This window comes from Trachurus trachurus (genome assembly GCF_905171665.1).
Source record: "Trachurus trachurus genome assembly, chromosome: 8".
Lineage (NCBI taxonomy): Eukaryota > Metazoa > Chordata > Actinopteri > Carangiformes > Carangidae > Trachurus > Trachurus trachurus.
The window spans coordinates 3,817,408-3,835,617 of NC_139905.1; the positions used below are offsets into that span (position 1 = coordinate 3,817,408).

At 40.9% G+C, this 18,210-nt stretch overlaps 2 protein-coding genes across 2 annotated transcripts; both read right to left on the reverse strand.

Annotated features, from left to right (window-relative positions):
• Window positions 1-864: 864 nt before the first annotated feature.
• Window positions 865-3,131, reverse strand: LOC310989799 (chymotrypsinogen A-like; the record flags this gene model as incomplete). The annotated part of the gene is made up of 6 exons (XM_083976948.1): window positions 865-1,125; window positions 1,335-1,474; window positions 1,941-2,209; window positions 2,294-2,456; window positions 2,580-2,600; window positions 3,047-3,131. 6 exons carry the CDS (start codon window positions 3,129-3,131, stop codon window positions 865-867), a joined length of 939 nt encoding a protein of 312 aa, XP_083833074.1.
• Window positions 3,132-6,931: 3,800 nt separating this feature from the next.
• On the reverse strand, window positions 6,932-18,001 carry LOC310989800 (transmembrane protease serine 9-like; the record flags this gene model as incomplete). Its single annotated transcript, XM_083976949.1, has 13 exons — window positions 6,932-7,216; window positions 8,060-8,199; window positions 8,567-8,838; window positions 8,923-9,091; window positions 9,212-9,232; window positions 9,578-9,668; window positions 10,220-10,228; window positions 14,445-14,642; window positions 15,835-15,974; window positions 16,468-16,736; window positions 16,825-16,981; window positions 17,076-17,096; window positions 17,944-18,001. 13 exons carry the CDS (start codon window positions 17,999-18,001, stop codon window positions 6,932-6,934), a joined length of 1,830 nt encoding a protein of 609 aa, XP_083833075.1.
• Window positions 18,002-18,210: the final 209 nt, after the last annotated feature.

Genomic DNA, 18,210 nt, shown 5'->3' on the forward strand with positions numbered 1-18,210 from the left:
TTGTTGCTGCTGTATAGTGGATGTCTGATGATCTGGGTCACTGTGCGGCTCTGCTCATTAGGATTTGGGCCTGATTGGGTCTGATTGTGTGTGACGTCCGAGGTAACCCGTCAATACCCTGAACAGGAGAAGTCCAAAAAGGAAGAACATTTCAAACAAAAACAAACCATTTGTTTATGAAGAAGTAATAACAACAATTAATATAAATAGTGCATTCTGATACAATTACTGGGAAACGGGATTGAATAAATATGAAACACAATACGTTATGTTAATCATTGAACTTTACAAATTTGGGAAGGAGGACTTTGTTTCTTCTTTAAAAGCTTGCAATAAAGAGAGTTACACTGAAGTTGAGGCTAAATTAAAATCTAACATTTCAAGAAGATATTCATAATATTATGAAAATAACTGGACGGTTCCCTGGATTGGTATACTTTTTAATGACAGTTGTTCATTTTTGCTTTTATCGATATTTACTTGGCGGAAGAAGGGGACCAATGATTAGTGAGCACTAGAGCCACAATCCAGGATGAACCAAAAAAGATCCATAAGAAGATGGCCCCAGGTGATGGGTAGCTTAGTGAACACCTTTCTCAGCAGAAGTCCAAAGAAGAAGAAAAGGGACAAGAGGCAAGAAGGCAAATACAAACCAACTGTGTGTTTTGAGAGAGCGATCATCAGACACCGGAAAGTAAAGAAGAAACAAATGAAAATATGAATAAAAAAAAGATTTTATTTGATTTCAGGACAAATGAACCTCAAGGCATACAGCTAAACAAACGTATGAGAACATAAACTTTGTTATTATTTGGCTTTATTCAAGAGCATTTATCCGACCTGACTGACTCATCATTAAACCTCCTATGAGAGGACGTAGACAGAGAGCAGAACAGTGAGGATGACTCTGGTGGCTGGACCGACACTGGAGGAAGCTGAGAAGGTGATGAAGCCCGGCTGGTTGGTGGTGATCTCGCTCTTGATCCAGGATTCATACTGGGACACTCGGGTGAAGCCTGATGGAGCAGTGGGCAATGCACAGAAGAATCCGATTATGAAACTGGACACTCCAGCCTGGACCCACCGGGAGTCAGTTTTAGTCATCATGGGGCCGCCACCATCACCCTGCACAGGATTAACATGACAGTTATCTCATGTTGTCCCGTTATTGCTTTGATTGTTTTTGTCTGAATGCATATGTCCTTATTACCTTTGATTGGTTGGTCAGAGCACTTAGGAATTTGTTATTATTTTGTTATTATTATTATCATTATCATAGTGTCATATAGAATAATGTGGATACAAAGAGGTGAAAAGCTTCCAGACAGACTCACATAGCAGATGCCCCTTCCTCCTGAGGAGGTGCCGGCACAGATCATGTTGTCTGTGACTTCTGCATAGAATTTCTTGCACTCTTTGTTGGAAATGACAGGAATTTCCACCTCCTGCACCGGTGCATGAGAAGCAAGAGGCGCTGAGGAAGAGAAAAGATGTTCGTGTTAACAGAACAGATAACGTTAACTGAAGGTTTGGGAAGAATCAAGTCCTAATCTCTCACATTCTGGGGTGACATCTGGGACCCCCCCCCCCCCCCCTAACTCATAGCTGATCCAAATCAGGGCAAAGCAGCGGAGCTTGTGAGGAGCTGAGACTTGGGTGTATGCCGGCTTGTGGCAAACATAGGCTGAAGCTGCCTGTCACTCAAAGAGGCCACGCCCTCTATTATATAATTCTGAACATAACCACTTGTAATGAAGGAGGAAATTATCATTACAGACCAAAGGTGGTTTTGTTAAAACATGTTTATTTCTGCTGTAAAGTTAAAGGACATTGTAACATGGGAGTCTATGGAGACTGACTCACTCTAGTGTTCATGACAGGAAGTGCAGCTGCTGCTCTTCATCTTTCAGTCACTACTTCATATTGATACTGCTACTTACTGAAAAACTGGAGGTCTCCCCAGCCAGTGACCCAGGTGTTGGTCCCGTCCATGTAGACGCTGTCAGCTGCTGCCAGACACACAGGTCTGATGTAGTCGTTGAATGTAACCGGTGAGGACAGTTTCACCAGGGCGATGTCGTGATTCAACGTCATGCTGCTGTATTCTGGATGTTTGATGACCTGCGTCACTGTGCGGTTCTGCTCATTAGGATTTGGGCCTGATTGTGTGTGACGCCCGAGGTAAACCATCACTTCTATATTGCCTGACCTGAGAAAGACAACAAGACAACATGTGACTACTTTTTAATCCCTCCGTTTGGACAGGTGAGGTGTATGATGTGTCAGAGCTCACCAGAAAAAACAGTGAGCGGCCGTCAGGACCCACTGGTCATTGATGAGGGAGCCTCCACAGTAGAAAAAGCCTAATATGTGAAAACTGGCCTGCCATGGCCACGCACCCTCAGCAGCATCCTGACCTCCTACGATCCTTGTGTTGAGTGGCACGGTGCCACAAACTGAAGGTAAAAGGTCAAAGTTCATGTGTGTTTGCAGTTTATCGGTGAGCAATCTCAATATGAACTGAATCAATTCAGATTAAAATCTTTTATGATTGCATTAAACAACTGAACTAAACTCACCGTCTGACTGAGCATCGATTCCTGTGGAAGAGACACAAAAAACACATAGATCAATAGAAATAACTGTAGTATATAAGATACCCTATGTGTTTTTGTTGGTATATTAAAAACATAATTTAACATTCAGAGTAAATTCTCAGATAAGAAAAGTACAATTGTATGCTGTCGTTACAGAAAATATACAAAACAATAAATATACTACAACTATAATTATTATAATAAAATGATCACAATCTTTGTTCATGAAGAAGTGATAACAGTTCTATATATTTCTAACATCATTTCTAGGAAACATTGTCATAAAGTTCATTAATCCGTTCAGTTCAGATATTTTTCCTCTGTTGTCACTACAAAGACAAATCAGCTGATCAACACTGATGCTCTGCTGAAACCAGCTCAATTTAATATTAATATTTTACAATATATAATATAATAATATAATATAATAGGGAGCAGGTAGCACTCACCTGTGAATGTCGACACCAACAGCACGGAAGCACAAAGCAGCTTCACCTCCATGATGCAGACGGTCTTCAGACTGAGTCGAATCATAGTCAATACTGACGGAAAGAGAAGTGACTAAAGAAGTGAAGGTCACTGTTTTTAAATACCTGTACATGTGCTCACCTGACTGCACCTGACCTGATCACCTGACCACCAATTCTTAGCTGCAAAAACAATATACTGTACATGTCATGTGACACATTATAATGACCCCCTCAGGTGGAATGGGGCTGCCACATTTTAGACTTTATTGTCCAGCAAGCAACATTAGGACGATGACCTTTTAACCACGAACAAAAACCCTCTGCCATGGTTAAACATAGAAAAGACCTGCTGTTACCCCTCTTCATTCCAGCCACCTCTACCCACTGTAAACCCAAATCATTAGATAATTCAGTCATTTCCCATACAGTTGAGGTGATCATTCAGTAGCCTAATGACATTGATTGGGATGTCATTCAGACTTGATAAGTGTGGTCTGATGGTATCCAAGAGAATTGGTCAGAACTTAAGGAATCAGACTACAAAAAAGAAACTCTGTGAGGCCTGACAAACCAATCTGTGCACCACAGAGATCGACTACAAGATAGAGCCAATAACGTGATGCCTCGCAGATGGATCCTGGAATGCTTGAACTCTACATCTTCAACAGGACTCCAGGAGCCTTCATCACGAGTTGCTCTGTCCCTGCTGCTGCTCTGCACAGACCTGAACCCACTAAGCCAGATCATTACAAAGAATGGGTATGCATAGGGGAGAGTGGGGCAATGTGAGACACCGGGTAATGTGAGACACCCCCTATATCTAGAAAACGGAACACATTTATGGTCATCTGACCATTATGTTTTCAAGCCCCTTCCATTTCCCCATGGCTATGAAGGAGAGGACCTCATGATGCTGTGGAAAGCATGTTTTTTTCACAAAAATATGATTTTTGCATGTAAAAGTAAATTTTCTTGCAGTCAACTTAATCAACTTTTGTGCCAAAGCAAATTGATTCAGGTAGAAAAACTTCTATGATACATGATGATGAACTACCAACACATAAAACCATGTAATGATGCTGGCTGAAAATTAGCCTGAATTTCTAAGAGAGGTCGTTTTTTCTAAAATAGGGGTGTTGGGGTAAAGTGAGACAAATGCTGCGGGGTAAAGTGAGACCATGGATGTATTATAATAAATCCATGAGTGAGACACTGTGAGCACACCACACACAAAGATTTACACTAGAATCTCGTCCCCCAAGCCAGAAATCTTGCGTGATCAATGATCTGTAGCCACACTGCTTTGTTATGCTAGGTGCTCTCAGTCAGCTCACTTTTTTTATTGGTTAATTAACTCAATTTTAGTCATATTCCACTTTGTCGGCTCCCCACACACACAAAAGGACTTTTGATCAAAATGGTCACCATTGTCGGGGCCTACAATCTGACCCCCAGACTATCTAACTGGTTCTATCTGTCATTTGAATGTTAATTAAAACATTTTGTGTTGTATTTGATTTTGGTTTTGAGTCACTTTGCGTTGGCTTAATTAAAGTGCTTAATTGACCAATCCCCATGATTCTGCTACTAGTCCCACATTAGTTCTGGAAAGTGTGGTTGTCAAGCTAGCTGTCAGGACTCTAACTGTTACAACATGTGTTGTTATGGTAGTTTCAGAGTGGAAAAAGTAAGTGTATCAGTTTACCCCATTGATTTTTCTAGTCTGTCTCAGTTTACCCCTGACCTGGGGTAAAGTGAGACACGAGACCACTTTTTTTTAAAACAATCATATTTTCACTGTCCTTCGTCCTAAATACATTCTGATAATTTCCATTGCTAGGCAACATCCTGAATTAATGGGAAATGTGTAAATTTTACTGATAAATCATTTTAGCTCGCTTAGAGGGGAGCAAATGTAAAAAGTGTCTCACTTTACCCCACTCTCCCCTACTAGCTACAGAGTGGAGCAACCATCAATCACCTCCTCTCCATGGACAAATTTAAGCTACAGTGACACTGGTGACCCAGACACCGACACACCACCAGAATCTTCAGCAACAATGTTGGGAAGTCATTTGGACTTGATAAGTGTGGTCGAATTGTTTCCAAGAGACGGAAATTGGTTAGACCTGAAGACTATAAGAAGGCCACCAAGCTAATGTGGAGGATAGCTAAGAAAATTTGCAGTAAAATGCAAATCCTGAAGAGTAGTCTGAATAGAAAGAACAAGATCTGGGCCATCAACACCTACGACCTGCTAGAGGCCACTGATATCAAGACAAGGAAACTACTTAGCCTACAGTACAGTGCATGGAGGGTTTCACTCCAAGTTCAGCACCCTAAAGCTGTGCTCCAGGGGGAAAGGAGGAGGCTGAATGTTACGCCCCAGAACTTCATTGGCCCGGAGATCAGTGAAGATCAGTGAACAATGAAGATCAGCCATCAGAGCCACAAAGATCAGTGAACATCAGAGCCGCAATCCAGGATGAGACAACAAAGATCAATCAGGAAGATGGTCTGAGTTGCTTAGTGAACACCTTGCACAGCGGAAGCCCAAAGAGGAAGAACATTTTAAACAAAAACAAACCCTTTATTTATGAAGAAGTGATAACAGTGATTAATATAAACACGGCATTCTGATAAATTACTGGGAAACAGGCTTGAATAAATAATATAGTAAAATACAATGCATTATGTTAATCACTGAACTTTACTGTTTTGGGAAGGAGGACTTTGTTCCTTCTTTATACTAAGCTCAAGTTACACTGATGTTGAGACCGTTTGCGTCCCAAATAAAAATCTAACATTTTAAAGGTTGAATATGGAGAATGTTTATTAAAAGCTATATTTTTTCAAAAATAACACATCCACAGGGCATTTAGAGGGGTGCAGAATAGAAAGTATTGCTTTTCCATAAAAACTGACACCAGGTTAGAGGCTCTGATTGCAAGCAAGCCTCCACTCTCCATGTAACAAGTTACAAGTAATTTATCTAATATCACAATTAGTCCGAAATTGTTTAATGAAGGTAAAATGAAACATAATGTGGCCCAGGCAGGATTTGAACCCCAGTCTCCCAGGTAAGAGACCATTCTATCGATGGGATACATAAATAAAATATCGTGCATAGTTCTCCTCTGTGCTCCTCTGATCAGAGTGGCCTCCCTGACAACAGGGACTATCTTGATTAATAGATGGTGGTATTCTGCTCATTCTCCATATTCAACCTTCAAGAAGATATTCATATTGATGTTGAGCTTTGCAGCTTTCACTCATGCTGAACTCAGAGAATAAGCTGACGGAGGCAGAGATATTCTTTAGCTTCTTTTAGCATATTTATTTGAGACTAGCACACACTCACATGTTTCTTGAGCCATGGAGGAATGAACTCCCAACTTCCACCGTACAGAAAACAACACTGGGCGTGGCTTAAACAAAACATGATGACACAGCATGAGCTTCTGGCCTTTATGCTTACGACTCACTGTGGTGAAAACAAGATACTGCATCTATACAAACAGCAGTACAATCACATCTCACATTAACACAGTCTTAATATGTATAGTCGTAATATGAAAATAACTGGACAGAGAATCAAAAGACACTGGAAAGTAAAGAAGAAACAAATTAAAAGATGAATATTGATTTTATTTGGTTTCAGGACAAATGACAATAAAGAAGAAACAAATGAAAAGATAAATGTTGATTTGGTTTCAGGACCAATGAAAGTAAAGAAGAAACAAATGAAAAGATTAATGTTGATTTTATTTGGTTTCCGGAGAAATTAACCTCAAGGTATTCAGCCTATCAAATGTATGAGAACATAGACATTGTTGTTATTTGGCTTCGTTCAGGAACATTTATTCAACCTGACTGACTCATCATTAAACCTCCTATGAGAGAGAGCAGAACAGTGAGGATGTCTCCGGTGGTTGGACCAACACCAGAGGGAGCTGGAGCTGAGTAGGTGACAAAGCCCGGCTCATTGGTGATGATGTGGCTCCTGATCCATGACTCATACCGGGACACTCGGGTGAAGCCTGATGGAATATTGGGCGAAGCACAGATGAATCCAAGTATGAAGCTCGACACTCCAGCCTGGACCCACCGTGAATCTGTTTTAGTCATCATGGGTCCGCCACGATCACCCTGCACAGGATTAACACAACAGTTAGTAGAGGAAGACAGGCTCAGATTTATAACTTAAGTAAAAGTAGTGATTCCAAGTGTTTTAAAATGATGGTGGCCCTGAGGGCTCAATTGCAAAGACCCAGCTAAAGAGGCAAAGCCAACAGTACATATTTGCAGTGATATCCCAGTCTTGCAACAATGTTATAATCATTAATTATTATAACAAACCAAACAAACTCACCTTACAACACTGAAAGATAGTGGTCTTCACAACTAATTGTGAATGTTTCTTAAGCTGGGTATGTTACTTTTCAGAATTTGTGCATGTTTGTGTCTTTGTACATGTTCCAAAGTTGCAGTGAGTTGAACCTTCAGGGCCACCATATTTTAGGCATCACTTGCAATAAACCAATCAGATTCTTTTCATAATGGTGTTTATTGTATTTATTCATCAGCATGTAAAGTATTTAAAGCTTGTTGTAATGCTGAACAACACACAACTTGCCTTTTTACTTCCTAATCATTTGCTTGTGTGTGTGTTAGTAGGGCTGCAGGATATGCAGGAAACATCCAATTGTGGTAATTTTTGGCAGAGAGACAAGACAACGTCAGTGACTTATTTCAAATCACTGCTGAAACAGATTTTTAATGATTCATGATGTTGTCTTTTTTTTCTTTATCTTTTTTTATTCTCTCCATGGTGTCCTTTTGTTGCTTTGGTTGTTTTTTTGTCTGAATGCATATTTCCTTATGACCTTTGATTTGTCTGTCAAAGTACTTAAGAAGTGGTTATTATTTTGTTATTATTATTATCATTATTGTGATGTCATAAAGTAGTGAAAAGCTTTCAGACAGACTCACATAGCAGATGTTCTTCCCTTCGGAGGAGGTGACGGCACAGATCATGTTGTCTGTGATTCCTGTGTAGATTTTCTTGCACTTTTCGTTGGAAGTGATGGGAATTTCCAACTCCTGCAGCGGCTCAGAAGAAGGAAGAGGTGCTGAGGAAGAGAAGAGATGTTAGTGTGAACAGAACAGTAACTGAAGGTTTGGGAAGAACTAAGTCCTAACCTCCGCCTCCAAATCAGGACAAAGGGGCAGAGCCTGAGAGGAGCTGAGACTTGGGTGCATAGTGGCTTGTGGCAAACATAGGCTGAAGCTGCCTGTGACTCAAAGAGGCCACGCCCTCATTTACATAATTTTGAACATAACCACTTGTAATGAAGGAGGAAATTATCGGTACAGACCAAAGATGTTTTTGTTTCTGCTGGAGACTGACTCATTCTAGTGTTCAGGAGAGGAACTGCAGCTGCTGCTTCTCCATCTTTCAGTCACTGATATATTGAGATATTGATACTGGATACTTACTGAAAGTAAAGAGGTCTCCCCAGCCGGTGACCCAGGTGTTCGTCCCGTCCTCGTAGACGCTGTCAGCTGCTGCCAGACACACAGGTCTGATGTAGTCATTGAATGTAACCGGTGAGGACAGTTTCACCAGGGCGATGTCGTTATTCCACCTCCTGTGCTGGTTGTATCCTGGATGTTTGATGATCTGGATCACTGTGCGGTTCTGCTCATGAGGATTTGGGCCTGATTTTGTGTAACGTCCGAGGTAAACCATCACATTTTCGGTGCGTGCCCTGAGAAAGACAACAAGACAACATGTGACTACTTTTTAATCCCTCTGTTTGGACAGGTGAGGTGTATAATGTGTCAGAGCTCACCAGTAAAAACACTGAGCGGCCGTCAGGACCCACTGGTTGTTGATGAGGGAGCCTCCACAGCGGAACCAGCGGTATCTGTGAATACTGACCTGCCATGGCCACGCCCCCTCAGCAGCATCCTGACCTCCTACAATCCTTGTGTTGAGCGGCACAGTGCCACAGTCTGGAGCTAAAGGGTCAAAGTTCATGTGTGTTTGCAGCTTATCTGTGAAAAATCTCAACATGAACTGAATCAATTCAGATTAAAATCTTTTACAATGATTAAATTAAACAACTGAGCCAAACTCACCGTCTGACTGAGCGTCAATTCCTGTTGAAGAGACAAGAAAAACACACAAATCAATAGAAGTAACAGTATTATAGATGATACTACATGTGTTTTGTTAGTATATGTATGTTGTTTCAGTGTAGGAAGTAATTAGATTCTATTGTTAGATTGATAAATACACAAACAGCACTGTGGGAATAATATTAATAAATTGTTCCGATTTCCTGTAAATAGAAAGTTAATCAACCGGTTCAGTTCAGATATTTTTCCTCTGTTGTCACTTCAAAGACAAATCAACTGATCAACACTGATGCTCTACTGAAACCAGGTCAATTTAATATGAATATTTTACAATATTTTTTATAATATGGAGCAGGCAGCGCTCACCTGTGAGTGTCGACACCAACAGCACGGCAGCACAAAGCAGCTTCACCTCCATGATGCAGACGGTCTTCAGACTGAATCGAATCAGAGACAACTGACAGACGGAGGAGTGACAAAGAAGTGAAGGTCGCTGTTTTTAAATACCTGTACATGTGTTCACCTGACTGTGACTGGCCTGATCACCTGACCAACACTAATTAGCTGCAAAAACAATATGTCATGTGGTGTTTAGCTCAGTTGGTAGAGCACCCGCCCCATGTGTTGAGGCTATAGTCCGGCCCTATCCTGCGTGTCATTCCCCCCTCTCTGCCTCCCATTTGCTGTCTCTCGCAACTATCCTGTCATTAAAGGCAAAAAAGCACCCCAAAAATATATGTCATGTGACAGTGACACTTTATGATAATCCCCTCAGGTGGAATGGGGCTGCCACATTTTAGACTTTATTGCTGGGAAAGCAACATTAGGATGATAGCCTGTTGGTGACAGCAAAAAACTCCTCTGCTATGGTTGAACAGAATAGACCTGCTGTTACCCCTCTTCTCTTCAAGCCATGCTATTTTCTGCTCTACCCATTATGTGGTCAAATAGTATCCAAGAGGTCAGAGGTGAAAGAATAAGATTACCAAAAGGCAAGATGTTAAGTACCTTGGGATTCTGCAAGCGAATAGGAACCACAAAGAGCATACAATGAAATCAGCCACGGCCAAATACCTACACAGAGGATGGCAAGTCCTGTAAAGTCAGCTGAACAGAACGATCAAGAAAGATTGAACAACACCTACAAAACGCCCTGCTGGTCATCCAGATGGCATCGACCCCATCCAACTACTGGCCAATACTGTACCTGTCTCTGTACAACATGGAAGCTCCTGATGAGCAGGGCCCAGATACTGTAGGGATTGGGGGTCCAAAGCACCAGTTGCTGGTAGATAAAGCAGTGACCTGGGACTGTAGGCCCAACAAACCAATCTGTGCACCATGGGGATCGACTACAAGAAGGCCTATGACTTGATGGATCCTGGAATGCTTGAACTCTACATCTTCAACAGCAGCCTCCATCATGAACTCACTGGGGCTCTGGAAAAGAACTCTAGAGGCCAACTTCAAGCCAACTGCACAAGTCACCATAAAATGCAGAATGTACCAAGGAGTTGCTTTGTCCCTTCTGCTGCTCTGCACAGGCCTGAACCCTCTCAGCCAGATCATTACCAAGAGTGGTTATGCATACTAGCTACAGAGTGTTGCAACTAGGGGTGTCATCGACTAAGGATTTTCATAGTCAAATCTGATTTGTCAGATTTTGCCTTTCCGTCATTGATTCATCATCTCATTTGTGTCTTTTTCCGCTCTGGAAAAAGTTAAAACACCAGAATGAACACATTTCACATGTCAGTTGGCATGAGATAACAATAACAGGACCTCCTCCATCTATCCTTTTCCTGAGCTCACGTGCATGACATCACTGTCTCTCTTTTGGAGACGGTGCAGCAATGACGAGTATGAGTGTGTGCTGTGAATTAACAAGTGCGTATGGGGAATGAAAACGTGAAGTCCCAAATGGTCGACTATTTGGAGACAGCCAACCATCAATCACCTCCTTTACATGGATGAATTTAAGCTACAGTATATGACACCAGGTGACCCAGACACCGACACACCACCAGGATCTTCAGCTACAATGTTAGGATGTCATTTGGACTTGATAAGTGTGGTCAGATTGTTTCCAAGAGCAGGACATTGGTTAGAAGACTGAAGAATACCAAAAGGCAACATAGCAGATGTTGAGGATAGCTACAAGTGCCTTGCGATCCCACAAGCAAATGGGAACTATGAAGAGGCTGTAAGAAAATTAGCCACAGCTAAATACCTATACAGAACAAGGCAAATCCTGAAAGTCATCTGAATGGAAAGAACAAGATCTGCATGGAGGGCTTCGCTTCAAGTCCAACCCCCGAGGGTGTACCCCAGGGGGAAAGAAGGAGGCCGAGGATCAGTGAACATCAGAGCCATCAAGATGATGGTGTGAGTTGCTTGGTGAACACCCTGCACAGCAGAAGCCCAAAGAGGAAGAACATTTCAAACAAAAACAAACCCTTTGTTTATGAAGAAGTAATAACAGTGATTAATATAAACACGGCATTCTAATAAAATTACTGGGAAATATGATTAAATAAATAATATAAAACACAATGCATTATGATAATCATTGGACACCATTTTGGGAAGGAGGACTTTGTTCCTTCTTTATACTAAGCTCAATAAAAAGCTTGCAATAAAGAGAGTTACACTGAAGTTGAGGCTTTTTACATCAAAAATAAAAATCTAACATTTCAAGAAGATATTCATAATGTTAGGAAAATAACTGGACATTTCCTTGGATCCTTAAACTGTAATGTTGCACACTGCACTTTCAATGATAGTTTCTTTTTCATTTTTGCTTTTATCTATATTTAGTTGGCAAAAGAAGGGGACCAAAGATTAGTGAGCATTAGAGCCACAATCCAGGATGAACCAAAAAAGATCCATGAGTAGTACATCAAGAAGATTATTAGTGAACCTTTCTCAGCAAAAGTCCGAAGAGGAAGAACATGGACAAGAGGCAAGAAGGGAAATACAAACCAGCTGTGTGTTTTGTAGGGAGAATAAAAAGACACCAGAAAGTAAAGAAAAAACAAATAAAAAGATGAATATAGATTTTATTTGGTTTCAAGACAAATGGACCTCAAAGTATACAGCCTATCAAATATATGAGAACATTGTGATGCCCATACTTGTCCCCTTGTGATTGTGTCTTTCTGTGTGTCAGCTGTTGGGTGTGTCCTTGCTCATGTGTCTCTTGGTGTGTCTTCTTCCTCCTGTCTGTCTGCAGGCGCTTCTCTCTCTCTCTCTGCTTCCCTCCTGCAGGCACACCATGTTGGTTTGGTTTGGTTATGCTGCCTTAAGTTCTCCTTTTGCTTCTGTTTCACATGATCAACACCTGCATTCATGCACTCTTCACTCACGCACACCTTACATCACTGATTTCACTGATCCTCCACACTCCATAATGTAAATATTTTCTTTGATGATTTAATTTGGTTAAATTTGGTTCAATAAAGCATTCATTAGAACATTTAGATAGTGTTGTCTCCCTTTTTGTTGTGACCCTTTGAGCCAGGTCATGACAACATAAACTAAGTTGTTGTTATTTGGCTTCATTCAGGAGAATTTATCCAACCTGACTGACTCCTCATTACTGAAAACCCCCGATGAGAGGCTGTAGAGAGAGAGGAGAACAGTGAGGATGGTGACTGATTGGTAGTGAATTATTCTGAAGTCGCTCCACAGTTGCCATCTTGGAAGTGTCTGACCCCGCCACCCAAACTCCTGGCTGATCCAAAACAGGGCAAAGGGGCAAAGCTATGTCAAAGCCAAGGACATTGTGACATGGCAATCTATGGAGACTGACTCACTCTAGTGGCCAGGAGAGGAACTGCAGCTGCTGCTTCTCCAACTTTCAGTCACTACTCACTGATAATGATATTGATGTTGATACTTAATGTGAGTCTGGAGGTATCCCCAGCCAGTAACACATGTGTTCGTTCGTAGATGTTGTCAGTGTCAGCTGCTGCCAGACACACAGGTCTGATGTAGTTGGTGAAATTAATCCGTGTGGACAGTTCAACCAGAGCAAGCAATGTCGTTATTGAGGCTGTTGTTGCTGTTGTGTAGTTGATTATGGGTCACTGTGCTGCACTACTCATTAGGATTCAGACCTGATTGTGTGAGATCTCCGAGGTAAACCATCAAGACAACATGTGACAACTTTTTAATTCCTCTGTTTGGACAGTTTAGGTGTATGCTGTGTCAGCTCACCTGGCTAAACACTGAGTAGCCATCAAAACCCACTGGTCGTTAATGAAGGAGCCTCCACAGATAAATGAGCTTTCTATGCTGGCCTGCCATGGCCACACTAATGAGCACATCAGCAAGATGGTCTGAGTTGCTTAGTGAACACCCTGCACAGCAGAAGCCTGAAGAGGAATAACATTTCAAACAAGAACAACCCCTTGTTTATGAAGAAGTAATAACAGTGATTAACATAAACATGACATTCGGATAAAATTACTGAGAAACAGGATTTAAATAATAATAATATAAAACACAATGCATTATGTTAATCATTGAACTTTTAACCCATTTTTTGGGGGAAGGAGGACTTTGTTCCTTATTTATACTCAATAAAAAATTTAAGCTCAATAAAAAGCTTGCAATAAAGAGAGTTACACTGAAGTTGAGGCTTTTAACATCAAAAATAAAATTCTAACATTTCAAGAAGATATTCATAATGTTATGAAAATAACTGGACAGTTCCCTGGATCCTTAAACTGTAATGTTGCACATTGCACTTGTTTTGTTTTTTTTCAAGATTGTTCCTATTTCATGTTTGCTTATTTCTACATTTAGTTGGCAAAAGAAGGGGACCAAAGATTAGTGAGTATTAGAGCCACAATCCAGGATGAACCAAAAAAGATCCATGAGTACATCAAGAAGTTTTTTAAGTTAGTCAACCTTTCTCAGTAAAAGCCCGAAGAGGAAGAACATGGACAAGAGGCAAGAAGGGAAATACAAACCAGCTGTGTGTTTTGCAGGGAGAATCAAAAGACACCGGAAAGTAAAGAAGAAACAAATGAAAATATGTGTATATATTTTATTTGGTTTCAGGACAAGGTATTCAGCCTATCAATATACGAGAATATAAACTTTGTTGTTGTTATTTGACTTTATTCAGGAGCATTTCTCCGACCTGGCTGACTCATCATTAAACTTCCTATGAGAGGACGTAGAGAGAGAGCAGAACAGTGAGGATGACTCTGGTGGCTGGACCGACACTGGAGGAAGCTGCTGTGATGAAGCCCGGCTGGTTGGTGGTGATCTGGCTCTTGATCCAATACTCATACTCGGACACTCTAGTGAAGCCTGATGGAGATTTGCGCATAGCACAGCCTTCTGCGTTTCCAAAAATCGTCACTCCACCCTGGATCCACCTGGAGCCATTTGTCGTCATCATGGGGCCGCCAGAGTCACCCTGCACAGGATCAACACAACAGTTAGAAAGACAAACTCAGATTTATAACTTGAGTAAATGTAGTGATACCATTGGATTCCTGCTATTTTACTAATAGACTAATACTAAGCTAACAGTACATGTTTACTATACTGTCTCAAAGGGAATATCCACACACTGGATTAAGGCTCCCATTTATTGGATAATTGCAAGGTTTCGACCAAACGTGGTCTTGAGGAAGACCACGTTTTGTCGAAACGTTGGGCACTTCCAAGATGGCGATCAGTAGATCAGTAGATCCAGGCTCTCTCTCTTCGACCAAATGTGGTCTGTGCCTGAGGAAGACCACGTTTGGTCGAAACCTTGCAATTATCCAATAAATGGGAGCCTTAATCCAGTGTGCGGATATTCCCTTTTTTCTTTTTCAATGATCCTATATGACTATCCGGCACTTGGCCTAAAATAGGCACTGGATGTGCGCACAACTACTCTGTTTTTCTACAATACTGTCTCAACCATGCAATAATCATTATTTATTATAATACACCAAACAAACTCACTTTACAACACTGACAGGTAGCCGTCTTCACTACTAATTATGAATGTACTGTTAGCTTAGCATTCACCTTTCGACGGGTACTTTCTAAAGTTGCAGTGGGTTGAGCCTTCAGGGCCACCATATTTTGGGCGTCACTTTCAATAAACCAATCAGATTCCTTTTATAATGGTAAACTGCCAACAGAATGTGAAGCTAAGTGTTCAAGACGTGTGGTTATGTTACACAATACCCAATATATGATATACTTGATATGATTTGATACATGATTTCAATTGGTACAATAATGTTTTGCATTTTCATTGTCACTCAGTACAGAACTATTAATCCCATATGAGCCAGTACACAGCCTTGGATCCTGGATCAGGATGTGTCTGGTTGTTCCCCAGTTGAGGCCTTAATGTGAAGGTGACCACACCTCAACTTTGGAACGACCAGCCTGAAGAGACGAGGTAGAGTCACACTCTCATGATGCTGTCTTTCCTTATTATCTTTTTATTGTCTCCATATCATCCCTTTATTGCTTTTATTGTCTTTGTGTGAGTGCATGTGTCCTTCTTATGGACTTCGATTTGTCCGTTGAAGCACATAATAATTCATTCTTCTTCTTATTATAATGTTATAAAAAACAAGAGAAAAGCTTCCAGTCAAACTCACATTGCAGATGTCTTTCCCTCCTGATGCGCCAGCACAGATCATTTTGTCCGTGACTCCTGATCCGTAGATTTTCCTACACTGACTGTTGGAGACAATGGGAAGTTGTACCTCCTGCAGCGGCTTGTTAGGAGGAAGAGGCACTGAGGAAGAGAAGAGATGTTAGTGTGAACAGAACATTAACTGAAGGTTTGAGAAGAATCAAGTCCTAACATCTCACATTATGGGGTGATGTGACCCATTTTATCGAAGGAGAGAGCTTGGATCTACTGATCGCCATCTTGGAAGTGCCCTGAGTCCTAACTCAAAGCTGCTCTAAAACAGGGCAAACGGGCCTATGAGGAGCTGAGACTTGGGTGCATGCTGGCTTGTAATAATAATAATAATAATACATTTTATTTGTTGGTGCCTTTCAAAGCACCCAAGGTCGCCTTACAGATAAAAGAACAACAATAGAAAACAACAGCACAGATAACAGAAAACATTAGAGCAGTACAGTAGCAAAATAAAGTAACAAATAATAAACATGCAAAATGGATGGATAAACTATTGGGATTAAAGGGAGTAGGCCGACAGGCAGAACTTCATCCTCCTCACTCACTACTCATTGATATTGATTTAGATATTGATACTAACAGTTAGTCCGCAGGTCTCCCCAGCCGGTGACCCAGACCTTCTTCCCGTCCTTGAAGACGCTGTCAGCTGCTGCCAGACACACAGGTCTGATGTAGTTGGTGAATGTAACCGGTGAGGACAGTTTCACCAGGGCGATGTCGTTATTGAGGCTGTTGCTGGTGTATAGCGGATGTCTGATGATCTGGCTCACTGTGCGGCGCTGCTCATTAGGATTTGACCCTGATTGTGTGTGACGCCCGAGGTAAACCATCACACCAGAAGTGCTGGTGCTGAGAAAAACAACGAGACAACATATGACTACATTTTAATTCCTCTGTTTGGACAGGTGAGGTGTTTGATTGATGTGTCAGAGCTCACCTGCGGAAACACTGAGCGGCCGTCAGGACCCACTGGTTGTTGATGAGGGAGCCTCCACAGATATATATGCTTTCTACACTGACCTGCCATGGCCACGCCCCCTGAGCAGCATCCTGACCTCCTACGATCTTTGTGTTGAGCGGCGCGACGCCACAAACTGAAGGTAAAAGGTCAAAGTTAATGTGTCTGCAGCTTATCTGTGAAATCTGTGGTTTTATAATGATTGGATTAAACAACTGAGCCAAACTCACCATTTAACTGAGCGTCGTTTCCTGTGGAAGAGACACAAGAAAAACACATAAATCAATAGAAATCACAGTATTATGTTTATGTTGTGTTTTTATTGGTATAATAAAAACTTCACTTCACATTCAGAGTAAATTTGTCAGATAAGAAAAGCACAATGTGTGGAAAAAAAGAATTCTAACTAAATTAAATATAACTGCTCTGCAGAGGATGAAGTTTGCATAGTTTATGACCTTCATGATGTAATATTAGATAATAGCCTACGCCTATTACATAAGCACTTTACGACCACTTCCTGTTGCCTCCACTGTCTAGTCACACATGAAACCTTTGTCCAACAAAAAGTGATAATCTAACATCATTTCAGCTGAACAGCTACATATAATATTGTGTACATATTTTTTTCTTTTGCTTTAGTTTCTTCATTATATCTGTCTTTATTTTTTATTCATTTTTAAAAATAAATATGTAGTTGCTCATTTTTTGTACTTCTAATTATTTACCCGTCAAAATCCTTGTGGGTGTAATAACTTTGGAAATAAAATCTGCTCTGATTCTGAAATAAAGGCATAGTTTAACAGGAACAAAGTCACAATTTAAAGTGAATTTAGTGTTAATTTAATGTTTTATGTTGATTTAGTGTAGAAAGTGAGTTGACTCTATTAATAAATATACAAACAGCACAGTGGGCATAAAATCATTAATTATCTGACGTTATAAAATCTCTTCAGTTAAGATATATTTCTTCTGTCATCACTATAAAGCCAAATCAGCTGATCCAACACTGATGCTCTGCTGAAACAAGGCCAACTTAATAATAATATATATATTTTTTACAATGTTTATTTATAATATGGAGCAGGCAGCGCTCACCTGTGAGTGTCGACACCACCACCAACAGCACGGCAGCACAAAGCAGCTTCATCTTCATGATGGAAACGTCTCCAGACTGAGTCGATGTTGATGGAGGAAGAGGTGACTTAATACCTGTACATATATATTCACCTGGCCCCACCCACAAACCACCAACTCTAACACTCTATCAATGATCCACTGACATCCCGTAAACGACTATATGCTGAATCTGATAAAATATTTTATGAGTTCTAATCCAGACTGAAACTCTCATAACTCGACGTC